Source organism: Ornithorhynchus anatinus, chromosome 1 (assembly GCF_004115215.2).
Source record: "Ornithorhynchus anatinus isolate Pmale09 chromosome 1, mOrnAna1.pri.v4, whole genome shotgun sequence".
Lineage (NCBI taxonomy): Eukaryota > Metazoa > Chordata > Mammalia > Monotremata > Ornithorhynchidae > Ornithorhynchus > Ornithorhynchus anatinus.
Genome location: NC_041728.1, coordinates 20,162,525 through 20,175,797, shown reverse-complemented (window position 1 = coordinate 20,175,797; position 13,273 = coordinate 20,162,525). Strand labels below are relative to the sequence as shown.

General features: G+C 41.5%; 1 protein-coding gene across 1 annotated transcript in view; it reads left to right on the top strand.

Moving 5' to 3' along the window:
- ATG10 (autophagy related 10) overlaps positions 1–13,273 on the top strand; it is a 192,561-nt gene that overhangs the window by 121,659 nt on the left and 57,629 nt on the right. The window contains exon 5 of the mRNA XM_007656389.2: positions 12,051–12,148. Coding sequence (XP_007654579.1) covers positions 12,051–12,148 — 98 coding nt within the window. The remainder of the gene's footprint in view (positions 1–12,050; positions 12,149–13,273) is intronic.

Below are 13,273 nucleotides of genomic sequence, written 5' to 3'. Positions count from 1 at the left end.
GACCATCGAGGGAGAGAGAGGGAGAGAAAAAGAGAGAGAGAGAGAGAGCGCATGCACATTCATTTGTCATATTCAGGCAGGAAAAAAATGTTTTGAGAAGATTCATTTGGTCAAAAAATGAGTATCGTTGCATCCAAAGGGAGTGGAAAGGAAGAAAAGGTGGGCCGGGTTATACCAGTAAATTTTCTCATCTTCAGATAGAGTGAACATCAGGACTTTTGAGTAGATGATATCATCCCAGCCTGAAGAAGCCTGATCTTTAGACTCCTGGCATCGTGCCTGTGGTTGACTAAGCCTCATGGTGATTTTTCTTTTTTCTTCTTTAAACAAGTAGAAAGAATTTAAAGCTGCATTGCTTAGGTCCAACTTTGCAGTAAAAGTAAGCAGTTTGCTTTAGGTTTCTTTCACCATCAGACAGCTCCACAAGACTCAGAAATCCCCAAAAACAACAACACGTGATTTATATCACCGATTTCAAGGGCTTGTTTATGGGTTCGTTCAAACCCTCTTCCAGTTTCTTCCACGTTTCCCTCCCTGCCCTACCTTCATCCTGTTATCTACCTTTCTGGTAGCCCTGTTTGTGCCCAGCGACCTCCGCTATCACTTTTTCTCTTGTTCTCCTGCCAGGAAGTTGGGACGAACACGCCGCCTCTTCCGCAGCCTCCGCCGATAAGGCTTATTTAATCAGCGGCCATGGAGTGTTTGGGCTGCAGTTCAGTTGCCTTCACCCCTCTTCACTCCTTGGCGTTCATAAAGCATCTGGCTGAGGGAGTGGGGCATTTCTCGTGGTCTCCTCCCAGCTGGTAGCAAGAAGCTGCCTTTTCAACCAGCCTCTAACTTTATCTAGGCGGCCAAGACATCCAAATGTAGCCTGTGATATTTTATTTTTAATTAAAAAATAGCTTAAGCTGCTATGAATGTGTGTTTGGTAGATTTAATCACTTGCTGCCTTATATTGCTTAATGGTCTCCAATTTTGCAGCGTTGGCATTTTAACAGGCATTTAGGATTTAAAACCCACAAACAAATTCTCATAGGTTCCCTGGTGAGAGGATTTTAATCTGAGGTGCAGTTCCTAAGAAATGACAATTTGGGGTAAATTTCCAGTGTGGGATGTGGGGATTTGAGGACCCAGTAATGGTTCACTAATTCATGCACTCTGGGCTGCAGATTTACTCTTATGATTATTGTAAGCATTTAAAATGGGCAGTCGATCGTAATTATATTTGGTCAGAAGGTTAAAGAAGCTTCCAGTGGGTAGATGGTGGTGTTTTGAACCGGGAAGGTGGCAAGAGATGAGTTTACATGCGGCGGAGAAAGATGGTAATTTGTCGGTTTTAGATGTATCTGCTGAAAACCGAACCTTCATTCAGGAACCCGTTGCTGCTGCGGGTAGAGGTAATAGGACACTGTTTCTACGGTACTGTACTTTCATATAATTAGCATTCACCATAAGCAGTTAATCACCAGAGAAGAGCTCCCAGAGACAAAACAAGTTGTTTAGCTTGTCAGCATCGGGGAATCGGAGGTGTTGAAACATGACTGCTTAGAGCTGGAAGTGGGGATTGCAGGATGTAGTGGCCCATCTCAGGCACATACTCCTGGCCATTATGTACCAACAGCTCCCCTTACAGCACGGAACAGTAATAGTTCCTACCAGGACGGTTATATTTTGAAATGGTATTTTTGCCCTTCCCAAGAACCTTTAGCCATGAAAGGGAATGTGTTTTTCTGTTTCCTAGCAGAGAAGAAGCTTCTTGGTCCCTTAGTCCATCCTTTCAAAATGACTTTTATTTTTCCATTAGAGTGAAGACCCAAGTGAGTGTTTTCACCTCCTGTGGAAATACTTTAAGTACATCCCGCGTAACGCAGAATGATTATTGGGAATTTTTCCTTCATTTGACTGATTTCCTGGTATTTATTTAGTATCTTGCAGCATGTTTTGCAGCGGTTGGGAAGCAGCGTGACCTATTGGCAAGAGCAGGGGTTAGGGAGGCAGAGGAGGTGGGTTCTAATTCTGGCTCTGCCACTTGTCCACTGTGTGACCTTGGACGAGTCACTTAACTTCTTGAGCCTCAGTTACCTCCTCTGTAAAATGAGGATTAAGACTGTGAGCCCCATGTGGTACAGGGACTGTGTCCATCCTGATTATCTTATACCTATCCCGGTGGTGAGAACAGCGCTTAGCATCTAGCCGTAAATGCTTAACAAATACTTTTAATTATTATTATTATTTTAAATTGAAGTTTTCTAGATTGTGTTTTGGAGAAATATGCGTAGCTAACCTTTTAGTAAATATAGACCATACTTTCTCTTCACTCTCTGCTCTTTCTCACTTGAATGCAAACATGAAAATTGTCCTCAGATTCTACTTCCAACTTGCACTAGAGCAGCCGTTTTTTTTTTCTTCACTCCCCTCTCCCTACTTTCTACTAGCTGTTCACCACTGTTGAGTTTATCCATTTCCTGAGCAAGTAAGGGTGAAGGTGGCGGGGATAACCTTCTCTGAGATGCCTTTCGCATTAAGCGAGTAAATGGTTGCCAAGTAGTGGTCTCTAGGGATGTGGCCAACATTCCTTTCCCAATTCTTCTTCATCTCTTCCCAGCTCTAGAGCTTTCTGTGCCCAGCATCTTAGAGAGTTTAAACTTGGAACATCAATATTGCTGTCAAGCCTCTGGTTTCATTTTTCAGCTGCTTAAAAAAAAGCAACTGGTTAAAACTTAAATCTGTGGGATTTTTCTTGCCTCTAAGAATTATGATACTTTTGTAAAGTTCTCATTCTGTACCAAACACTGTACTGAGCTCTGGGGTAGATACAAGATAATCAGGTTGGTCACGGTCCCTCTCCCACAAGGGGATTACACCCTAAGTAGGAAGGAGTAGGATTCAATCCCCATTTTGCAGATGAGGGAACTGAGGCACAGAGAAGTGAAGTGACTTGCCCAAGGTCACACAGCTGACGGTTGGCAGAGCCAGGATTAGGAACGAGGTCCTCTGACTCCCAGGTCTGCCCTCTTTCTGTTTGGCTACACCGCTAATGTAATTAACACTCCTCAGGCCCATTTGAAATGTTGACATTTTGACAATCTGCTGTTAGGTTTCTCTCATGGAAAAAAAGGACTGTCTCTGATGAAGGGTGGGTTGATGGTTTCCTTGCATTTTAATTCTTTAAGAAAGACAGAGAGCATTCTTTGTAACTGTCTAGCCTAGTTCATTGCTCAGTCAGTTGTTTCCTCATAGAATAGGAGTATAAAACTTTTCTTCTTCATATAGGGACTTAATATTCTGCCTCTCTGTTGATTCCATCTCTGCTTGAGCCTGGAATTAAAAATTGAATCCAGATACCAGTATTTCACGTGGCTGGCTGGCCCATTTCTTGGAGCCCTGGGGGAAAGATGGAAAGTAAGAACCATAGGCATGGTAGGGAAGGGGAGGGGAAGCAAAATTCACAAAATCGTGAATGGTCAGACTGAAGAGAAATTCAAGGAATGGTATCTTGAGGTTGACAGAGAAAAAGGCCTTAGGGAGTCATTTGAATAGTCTGAGTAGAAATAAGATCAGAAAAATGAAAGGTAAAAGTTGGAGGGAAAAATAAAATTTATACCGGTCATGATAAAAGGGAGCATGGGAGGAAGAGGAGGACAACAGAGGAGCTGAATGCTAAAGAATGATGTAAGCTTAAAGCAAGGATTTTTGGAAAGGAGGAGGAGTCAGAGGAGGGGAAGGAATAATGAAGGACTAGAGAAGTGCATAGGAGGGAGTTCAAGGTCAAAGAAGCAAGGGAGGATTGCAGGGAAAGAAGTGGAGGGAAGGCTAGCAGCAGAAATTAATGAAGATTGAACAATGAGTCAGAGGAACTAGGGAGATTGGAGCCAAATCATTCCTGTTTGGGTTAGGGTCCTTTTTTTTTTGATATGTAGATGTAAGGGGTAAGAGTAAGGGGTTTCAGGAGAAAGGTGTCATTTCTAGCATAGTTTAACATAAATGAATTGTGAGTGAAAAGGCAGAAATTAGTTCAGTCCTTTAAAAAAAAGTTAAGATAAAATAGCTTCCAGGGAAGTTTGATAATGAATGTCGGAGGGTAGAGAAAAATTTCAGTGATTTAGATTGGGTTTAAATTTTAGTGGTATGTGATTATGTAGAATACCACTTTAAGTTGTTTCCTGTGTGCCAGTAATATTTTTGCAAATAAAGGAATCTAGCCAAAGATATACTAATGGAACGGAACATGAATTTGGCAGATACAATGAAGATTTAGGAGATTATGATGAAATCTGAAGAGCTAACAGTCAAAGATATCAAGAAAATAACAAGAAATTATTTGGTCACAGTACAGAACGCATACAAGTTGGGAGGACTGGATAAATGTGGGAAAAATAAGGCAACTGTATTCTGACCATTTCTGGAAAATGAACATTTATGAAGCAGAGGGAATTGGAGAGATTCCAGAATACTGGATAGTAACAATGTACTGGATTAGAAGGAAGAAGCATTTTAGTGTAGGGCTAGAAAAGTAAACAGGAAATGTTCTAAAGAACTGGAAAATAATAAACGGGGAGGAGAAAGCTACCAAATTATTCGACAAACTGTTCTTTCCTGGTACAGTACAACAAAGTCAACATACAACAGAGGGACTCTAATAGAGAGAATCAGAGGGCTGAAAGGGATTAGCAGTCACTAGATCTTCCACTTCTGAGCCCTTCCCAGATAAATGAGCCTGTGTAATTTCCCCAAAATTGTCTCTCCTGCTGAAGTTTGAACTTCTTGAGAGTTGGGAGCATGTCTACTCACTGTCTTGTACTCTCTCAAGCTCTGTGTTCTTCAGGGAGTAAGCACTCAGTAAGTACAGTTGATTGGTTAAAGGCTTGGATATCTTTCATGAACCAAATCGTACAGTCTGAGATTATTCCAAGGTTGTTGAGTAGCAAATTCAGAGGGTAGTCACCTATATTGTACTCTCCCAAGCACTTAGTACAGTGCTTTGCACACAGTAAGCGCTCAATAAATTTGAATGAATGAATGAATATACTTTAAAATTCACCTGGGACAAAGTTAAGTCGTCATCATCATCGTCGGAAGCATAAGCCTCTGTCAATGTGGATATCATGCTATGGTGCTGATTTCTGGTGTCTTTATATGGTGCAATGAAGCACAGGAAGAGAAAATGTGGCTTCCGTGTGCTTGAACTGATGTTGGGTTTTACTGGTAGAATATCTATTGCTGTTATTAGATTCTTGGAAACTAATAGGCCCTGAGAAATATAATTTAGACAACTACCCATTTTGAATAACATGTAGATTACTTGACTAGTGGTTTATTATTCAATTGAGAGCTCTTATATGAGAATAGAAAATTAAATGATTCTTGTGATTTTTGTGCTTGCTAAAAATGACACATTATCTTCGCTGTATTCTTCATCCCCCTCTCCCCATCCTTTCTCTGGCTCTCATGAGGTGCTTAGCAATTGCAGGTTAGCAGTGTTCTCAGTTAACCACCATGATGCGCTTGGCAATACCAGGAACGTCTGTGGGTAACTGAAAATTAATGGAGTTCTTACTGTAACACAAACAGTTATGCTTTTTTTACATTCAAAGTGTTTTACAAACATTAACTACAAGGATGGAGAGAAGAAATTCAAACTGTTGATTCTCTCTCTTTTTTTAAGGGTATTTGTTAGGGGCTTACTATGTGCCAGGCACTATAGAAAGCGCTGGGGAAGATACAAGCTAATCAGGTTGGACATAGTCCAGCTGAAGCACCGAGCAGTGACTTGCCCAAGGTCACACAAGTAGCAGAACTAGGATTAGAACCCAGGTCCTTCTGACTCCCAGGCCGGTGCTGTATCCACCAGACCGTGATGCTCCTCTTTCCCAACAGAACATTTCACTTGGGAATTGGAAGTATTTTAAAAATATTTATTCCACTTGAGGCCCCTCATACTCTGAACCAAAGGGAGCTCCTCCACAATGGCAAGCGTCCTGCCTTAGTGAGTACCGAGCAGATAGACCACCGACTGGTTCAGGTGAGTACCTCGATGACCCTGGAGAAGCAGTGGCCGACTGTCGCTGCGACTTTCAGAAAATACAGTCAGGGCCGAACCCCCTTTCACCACACTGTCTCTGCCACAACCCCAGAGAACACACTGGTGTGGCCACCCCACTGTCTTTTTGCAGGGTGGGACGGTACTAGAGCCTGAAGCTGTTGACCTTTCAGCCCTTCCATCTTGAGTGTGACAGGAAGAGAGAGAGAAAGAGGGAGGGGAGGAGGAAGAGAGGGAAAGAGTCTTCCCCAGTCCTCTCCACTAGCCTGGCTTAAGGGTGGGACGTCACACTCACAGAAGTACCAGGGAAATGACGCTTTTCATTCCTTTCTTCATGCTTCCGGGGTGCCCTCCCCACCCCATCACGCAGGTATCTGCTACACACACCTCTCCTGATTGGGTTAGAAGTTGGGGGATGTCGAGATCTTGAAGCCGCCATCAACATTCATTCGTTCACTCAGTTGTATTTATTGAGCGCTTACTGTGTGCAGAGCACTGTACTAAGCGCTTGGAAAGTACAGTTCGGCAACAGATAGAGACAATCCCTATCCAACAACGGGCTCACCATCACCACCACTACTGCTTCCCCTCTGACTTGTCTCCCCTCTGCTTTCCAATGCTGGAGGAGGTGAGGCGTAGGTAGAAAGACATTTAACAAGGCCCTACAGTTAAGCCTATGTTTGGCTTTCAAATTACTGTTTTTTTAAATATTTGTTAAGCACTTACTATATGCCAGGCACTGAATCAAGTACTGGGGTACATACAACCTAATCAGGTTGGATACAGTCCTTGTCCTGCATAGAGCTAACAGTCATAATCCCCATTTTACAGATGACGTAACTGAGGCACGGTGAAGTGAAGTGACTTGACCAAAGGTACACAGCAGAGAAGCGGTGGAGCAGGAATTAGAACCCAGGTCCTTCCGACTCCCAGACCCCTACTTTATCCACTAGGTCATGCTGCTTTTTGTTTTTATGCCTTTGCGTACTGGTTCTTCCTCTACAACATTTCCCAGCTCCAACACTTCCTCTCCAACCAAAGGTCATCCCTCTGGATCAAGTTATTGTCAAATTATGATTAGTTTATTGTCTGAGCCCCCTCGCTAGTCTCCCACTCTCCAGCTCCTTTCAGGCTGAACTACACGCTGCTACACAAATCATCTTAAAACATCATTCAACACGCATCTCTCCATTCCTTAAAGACCTGTCGTGGCTATCAGTTTCCCTCATCATGGAGCGGGAACACCTTACCATTGGCTTCAAGGCTCTCCACCACCTGTCTTCTCCAACCGCTTCCCAGCCCGTACTTTTGGCTTCTCTCCAGCTACCTACTATCTGTACCTTGACTTCAGCTTTCCTGCCTCATTCCTTGTTTACACCATTTCCCTTGCCTGGAATTCCCTACCCCTTCAAATTCACTAGGCTGCAGTTCGCCCTGTTGTCAAGTCCATTTTCAAGTCCCATCTCCTTCAAGAACCCTGCCCTGATTGATTCCCCGAACTCCAGGTCACTGCAACGCAACAGCCGTTCTTAGCACTTATAATAATAGTGGTATTTGCCAAGTGCTTACTATGTGCCAGGCACTATTCAAAGCACTGGGGTGGATACAAGCATGTGCAAGCACTTATGTATAAAAATACCCATCTTTAGCACATAAATTCACTTGTATACTGAGTTGTTCATTTCATTTATCGTATCCTTATGTAATATTAATAATAATTATGTATTTGTTAAGTGCTTATTATGTGCCAGGCACCACACTAAACGTCGGGGTGGATACAGGCAAATAGGATTGGACACAATCCCTGTCCCATGTCAGGCTCACGGTCTCAGTCCTCATTTTACAGTTGAGGTAACTGAGGCACGTAGATGTTCAGTGACTTGTAGTTATATTTATACTTGTACTACAATTTGCTCTACCACTGGGGAAGATGATGACTATTTTCAGAGTTTAAATAATGAAAAATATGTGTACCAAGTCTGAGATCCTGAGAATTCTTTCTTGATCGAAGTCAGTAGTTTGCGATATGATCCAATATGAATGATTAAAAAGACTTTCGTGCACCTCAGTTCACTCTGATTTTCCCTAACACTACAGCCAGTTGTGTAAAGAGGTTAGAAGGGTGGTATATGTGTATACCTGATTCACAGGCAATTCTCATATACCCAGACAGTGTGGTCTATTCTCAAGCAATTTCTAACCTTATTTTTGTTTGGCTTTGTCTTCTCTAGGTTTGTTTTTTTCCTCTCTCTACCACTGTTCACCCTGATCTTTGTAGCAGAGGTGTAGGTAAAGATGGATTAGGAGGGAGGAGACCCACCCAGTTCTCATTCTGGCCGTCTTTCTGCTGCCCCTTGCTCAAAATTCCACTGAGAGCATTTGGAATTACCACTGTGAGAAGGACTGGAGATGATCCAGAGAAGAACAAAGGCTGGTGAAAGGAGCAGGGGACATTTAAACTAGAGAAAAGAAAGAGGCGACTAATAGCTGCTTTCTATTCTCTGTCGCCACAAAAGACACAACTAGAGAAGAAGGACTTAAGCTGTAGCTAGAAAAACTTAGGTTAGATATGAGGAAGAACCTCCTGATACAAAGGATGATTAAACTCTAAATTAAGAAACCTAGAGCTCTCAGGTAAATCTCCATATCTGCACCTCAAATAAGAATAAGCACCTTCTGCCTTACATGGTACAGGGATGGACCAGGATTGGAGAATTCATTTCTGAGTTGCAGGTGGAATGTCACTCTTGCATTTTTTTAAATCTCAGATACATTTGAAAGCTACGTAAAAATCCATGCAATCATAGTACTTCAGATTGGCTTTCCATGGAAGGGCTTTTAATATGGATTTGTCTAACGGACTTAAATACTGACCAGTGTAAATGATAGAGAAGATAGCAAAGAACTCTAGCAGAGATATTTTGTATCTAAAACCATACTGATTTTCTGCCCTTGTTTGAAAATATTCACACTCACAAATGAAGAGCGAACAAATTTGGCTAAAAATCGAAATTCTTTGATGCCATCATCCAGTTATAATTTGAATATGTAGGTGGCTGTTAGCCCTTTAATTCTCAATTTCCCACCACTTTGAAGATGTATGGTGCTTGTCATAAGGGCAGAATTTGGCTCAAAGTCTGTAAATGTGTTCAGAAAAGAATATAACACGGGGACTGAAAGGCAGCTTGTTTTTAGCTTGTATCTAAACATGACATTCAAATGTTAATTGGATGAATAAATCTTGTTCATTTTACAGACATGAAAATGTCAATGGAATAAAACTATTTATCACAAGATAATGGTCTCCTGCTGCCCGATAAATGCCAAGATGAAGATACTTATTGAAAATGTATCAAAATATTCTATCGCTATTTATTGAAAATAAAGGTTGAGGAAAAGTTCAGCTTTTCATTACTGAAGTGAAAAACATTGTTCCTATGACATCATTCTGTTACAACATCATAAGCATTATGTGTGGAAATATCAACAAATCCTAAAGAATACAGTTTTGTGGTCCGGTGCTTAAACTTTGCCATTATCAAAATGCTGAAGGAAGCATATTATTGGCATTTAAGGCAATGAATATTTCTTTTCTATTCATTTTTAGTGAATAGCCCTCTGCTGTTTTAATGACCAGTGTTTCGGGATGCCTTTACAGTAGGGTGACATTTTTACTTTGCATAGGTGAACACATTTTTTATTTGAATTATTCCCTTGAGTGGACTTGTACATTTCTAAGGACCAGGATCCTTTCTCCTTCTACCCCCTGTCAGTCTGCCTGTTTCTGTCTCTCTCTCTGCCCCCAGCCCCCACCCAAAGGGGATGACTCCTTCCTACTTCCTTTTCATGTTATAATTTCCATTTTCCCTTTAGATTCTTCTCACTCCTGTCAGAGATCCTCTCTCACTTCTAAGCCGTCTCCTTCTTTATCCCATGGAGCTCTTTCCTCTATGGGCTTCCATGCCTCTCTGAGCATCTTTCCCCTTGTTGCTCCTCACTTCCATATTCCTTTTCCTTTCCCTGCCTGTCTCTGTGTCGGGAAGGGGGAGAGGAGAGAAAAGGTAGGAATGGGTTGAATATGGGTGTCTCTGTCTACAAGGTGTTTGTGTGGGTGTGTTGTTCGTGTGCAGGTACGAGGGTGCATGAGTGAGACTGCAGATCTTTATTAGTGTCTGAAATGAGTGTAGGTCTGTATCTGAGCGGATGTTGGAGGTGAGGGTTGGAGTCTGCATGCATAGGTCTCTATTGGTGCTGGAGAGTGTGTGTCGGGCAGCAGAAAGCACAACATTTTCTTGACTATAAAGAAATAATACATCGGTGATTGTCTAGAGCTTGGGTTTACTCTAACTGGCCAAATACTCCAGCAGTCAAAATACCCTCATCTTGGAATTCCAGGGGAGTTATCCCTTGTGGATTCTGAGGCACATTCACTTGTTTGCCTCCTTTCTCTGCTACTGCAATCTTGGTATCTAGAGAAAGGAAAGGAGGGAAAGGGACTTAATAGAGAATATAGCCTATTGGAAAGAGCAGGGACTGGGAGTGAGAGGACCTGCATTCTGATCTTGGATCTGCTGCCTGCCTGCTGTGTGAACTTGGGCAAGTCACTAAACTTTTCTTTATCTCCCTTTTCTCACCTCTAAAACAATTATTAAATGGGGATCGAATTACAGTCTCTAGGCTGTAAACTCATTGTGGGCAGGGAAAGTGTCTACCAACTCTGTTGCATTGTACTCTCCCAAGTGCTTAGTAAAGTGCTCTGCACACAGTAAGTGCCCAAGAAACACCATTGATTGATTAAATCCTGCTCTCTCCTATTTAGACAATGAACCCTATGTGAGACAGGGATTGTGTCCACCCTGATTACCTTGTATCTGCTCTAGTACTTAGTAAAGTGCTTGGCACATAGTAAATGCTTAATAAATACCAAATATTATCATTATACTTCTAGGACCTGAAGAATCAAAAGAAAGTCCATACTGCAGACTGCTCCTAGTTTCAGTCTCTGAGAACTGGGTGCCTTCAAAATTAGACTGCGAAGGTTCTCTGTGATATGACCCATCTACCTGGGGAAGAGGTTTTTGAAAAAGGATAAACTTCCGGCCACGAAGACTGGGCCTGGGAGAGCATGATGGTTGTGCCTGACCTAAGCTTTTCAAATCGGGCAACATACAGTTTCCTATCTTGCTGTTTCTTTCTAATCTCTCCAACTTCTTCATACATATTTAGTCCGTAGCCAGTGACCAACATTTCAGGTGGTTTAGGAAGTAAGGGTGGTCAAGACAGAGCATTTTATTTTGGCTGTTACCAGGTGTATGTTTAAAAAATACTTTAAAAAATGTTTTGGATTTCAGAATAATCAGAAAGAGGTCCAAATGATCTACTGCTATTTATTGAAAATGTAAGATGAATAAAAGTTTAGCTTTTCATTTTTGAAGTGGAAAACAGTATTCTAGGACATCTTTTTGTTATAACATCATAAACGTTATGTGCGATAGAGAAATATCAACAAATCCAGAAGATTGCTTTTCGCGGTCCAAATCACAAGAAATGTGTCATTTGAATGGCAAAATTTAGAAGGTTTTTATGCATGTCCTGTGGAGAATGGTCCATTTGGATCCGTTCGACCATTCAGTGGTTCCCTCTGGCCACTTCGGAGGTATTTTTCTTTTAAAAATACTTTGGCATTATGCATAGGGATTTTTTTCCTGATAATGGCCTTCTAAAAATGCACTTTGTCTTCAATTACGTAAATATTTCAGGACAACAAAGTAATTGGTGTGAATTATGCAGTTACCTTGCATTGGTACACATAGCCCAAGGCAGTTTGTCATATGATGCCACATCAGATGTATTCCTCTTGCTCTCCTAGAAAAAAGAAGTATGGGACTAGAGGAGTAAGACATTTTTGATTCCAATTTTTATTCCAAGTGACCATTATTTTAGGCAGACTCCAGCTACATTTACATTAAGGAAAAGCTAACTAAGAGTATGTCATGTTTATTTTCTTTAGATGGAAAACCCCTAACTCTGAATGAAATATGGGAAAGAGTTCATGAATGCTACAGGACACGTGTTTTGCAGGAACCTTGGAACACTATTACTCAACAGGTGAGAGAACTCTTGTACGACATTCTCTGAAATTAAATAAGGAGAACAACTAGTAATGGACACATATTGAAATCTGGATGGCTTTCGTAGGTGAACTCTGTAATGACTCACAGATTGGCTACTAGTTAACTTTACAAGAAAACTGAAATGTAACTTAAAGAATTGCAGTCAGTTTTTAAAACCTTAAGTGGAGAAAATCTGTCAATCAGGGTCCGTTATCACTGACTATTGTGCTAAAATCGGTAGTTAATTAATTAGCAGTTTTTTATTTTTAAAAAAACATCACTGTACGTAATTCTGACCTGAAATTTAAATATCAATAAATTGTAGCCATTTCGGGAATAATTTACATTTATACTACAAGCTTTATGTTTTCTCCAGCCTCGGTTTAGCATAATTAAATTATTCTTTTCAAAATGTCTCTTCTCATCTTTACAGTTTCATGTACCAAGTATTTGAATGTGGTAATAAGAATATTTATGCCCAATCAGGGCAGGAATGCATATGATTCAACATCTTATAATCAGTGCATTGGCATCATTGCATCAATCTCCTCTTCCCCTGCCTACTCCCCGCGCCCAATCTCAGTGAAGTGTGGCCTGCGGATACTTTCCTTTCATCCATGACCTGCTTCTGACCCAATCACTGTTCCGCCTCACCATCATTGAAAGCTGACTTTCCCCAGGTGACGCTCTCTCCCCTGCTGCTGTATCCAGAGGGGCCTGGATCTTCTCCCCCTCTCCGAGACTCACTGGGAAAGGGGGAGGTGTTGGGTTTCCTTTGAAACCCACATCATTCATCCCTGTCACATACTCCACGTACTAGTCACGGTCATCTACTGCCCCCAAGTATCCACCTCCAATTTTCTGAACCATATTGATCCCTCTCAAATTCTTTCTCTCTTTCCCCAATCCTATGTAGATTCTTTGGGAATTCAATATAATAATAATAATGATGGTATTTGTTAAGCGTTTACTATGTGCCAAGCATTGTTCTAAGCATTGGGGGGGGTGGTACAAGTTAATTAGGTTGTCCCACATGGGACAACCCATTTTACAGATGAGGTGACTGAGGCACAGAGAAGTTAAGTGACTTGCTCAAAGTCACATGGCTGACAAGTCGCGG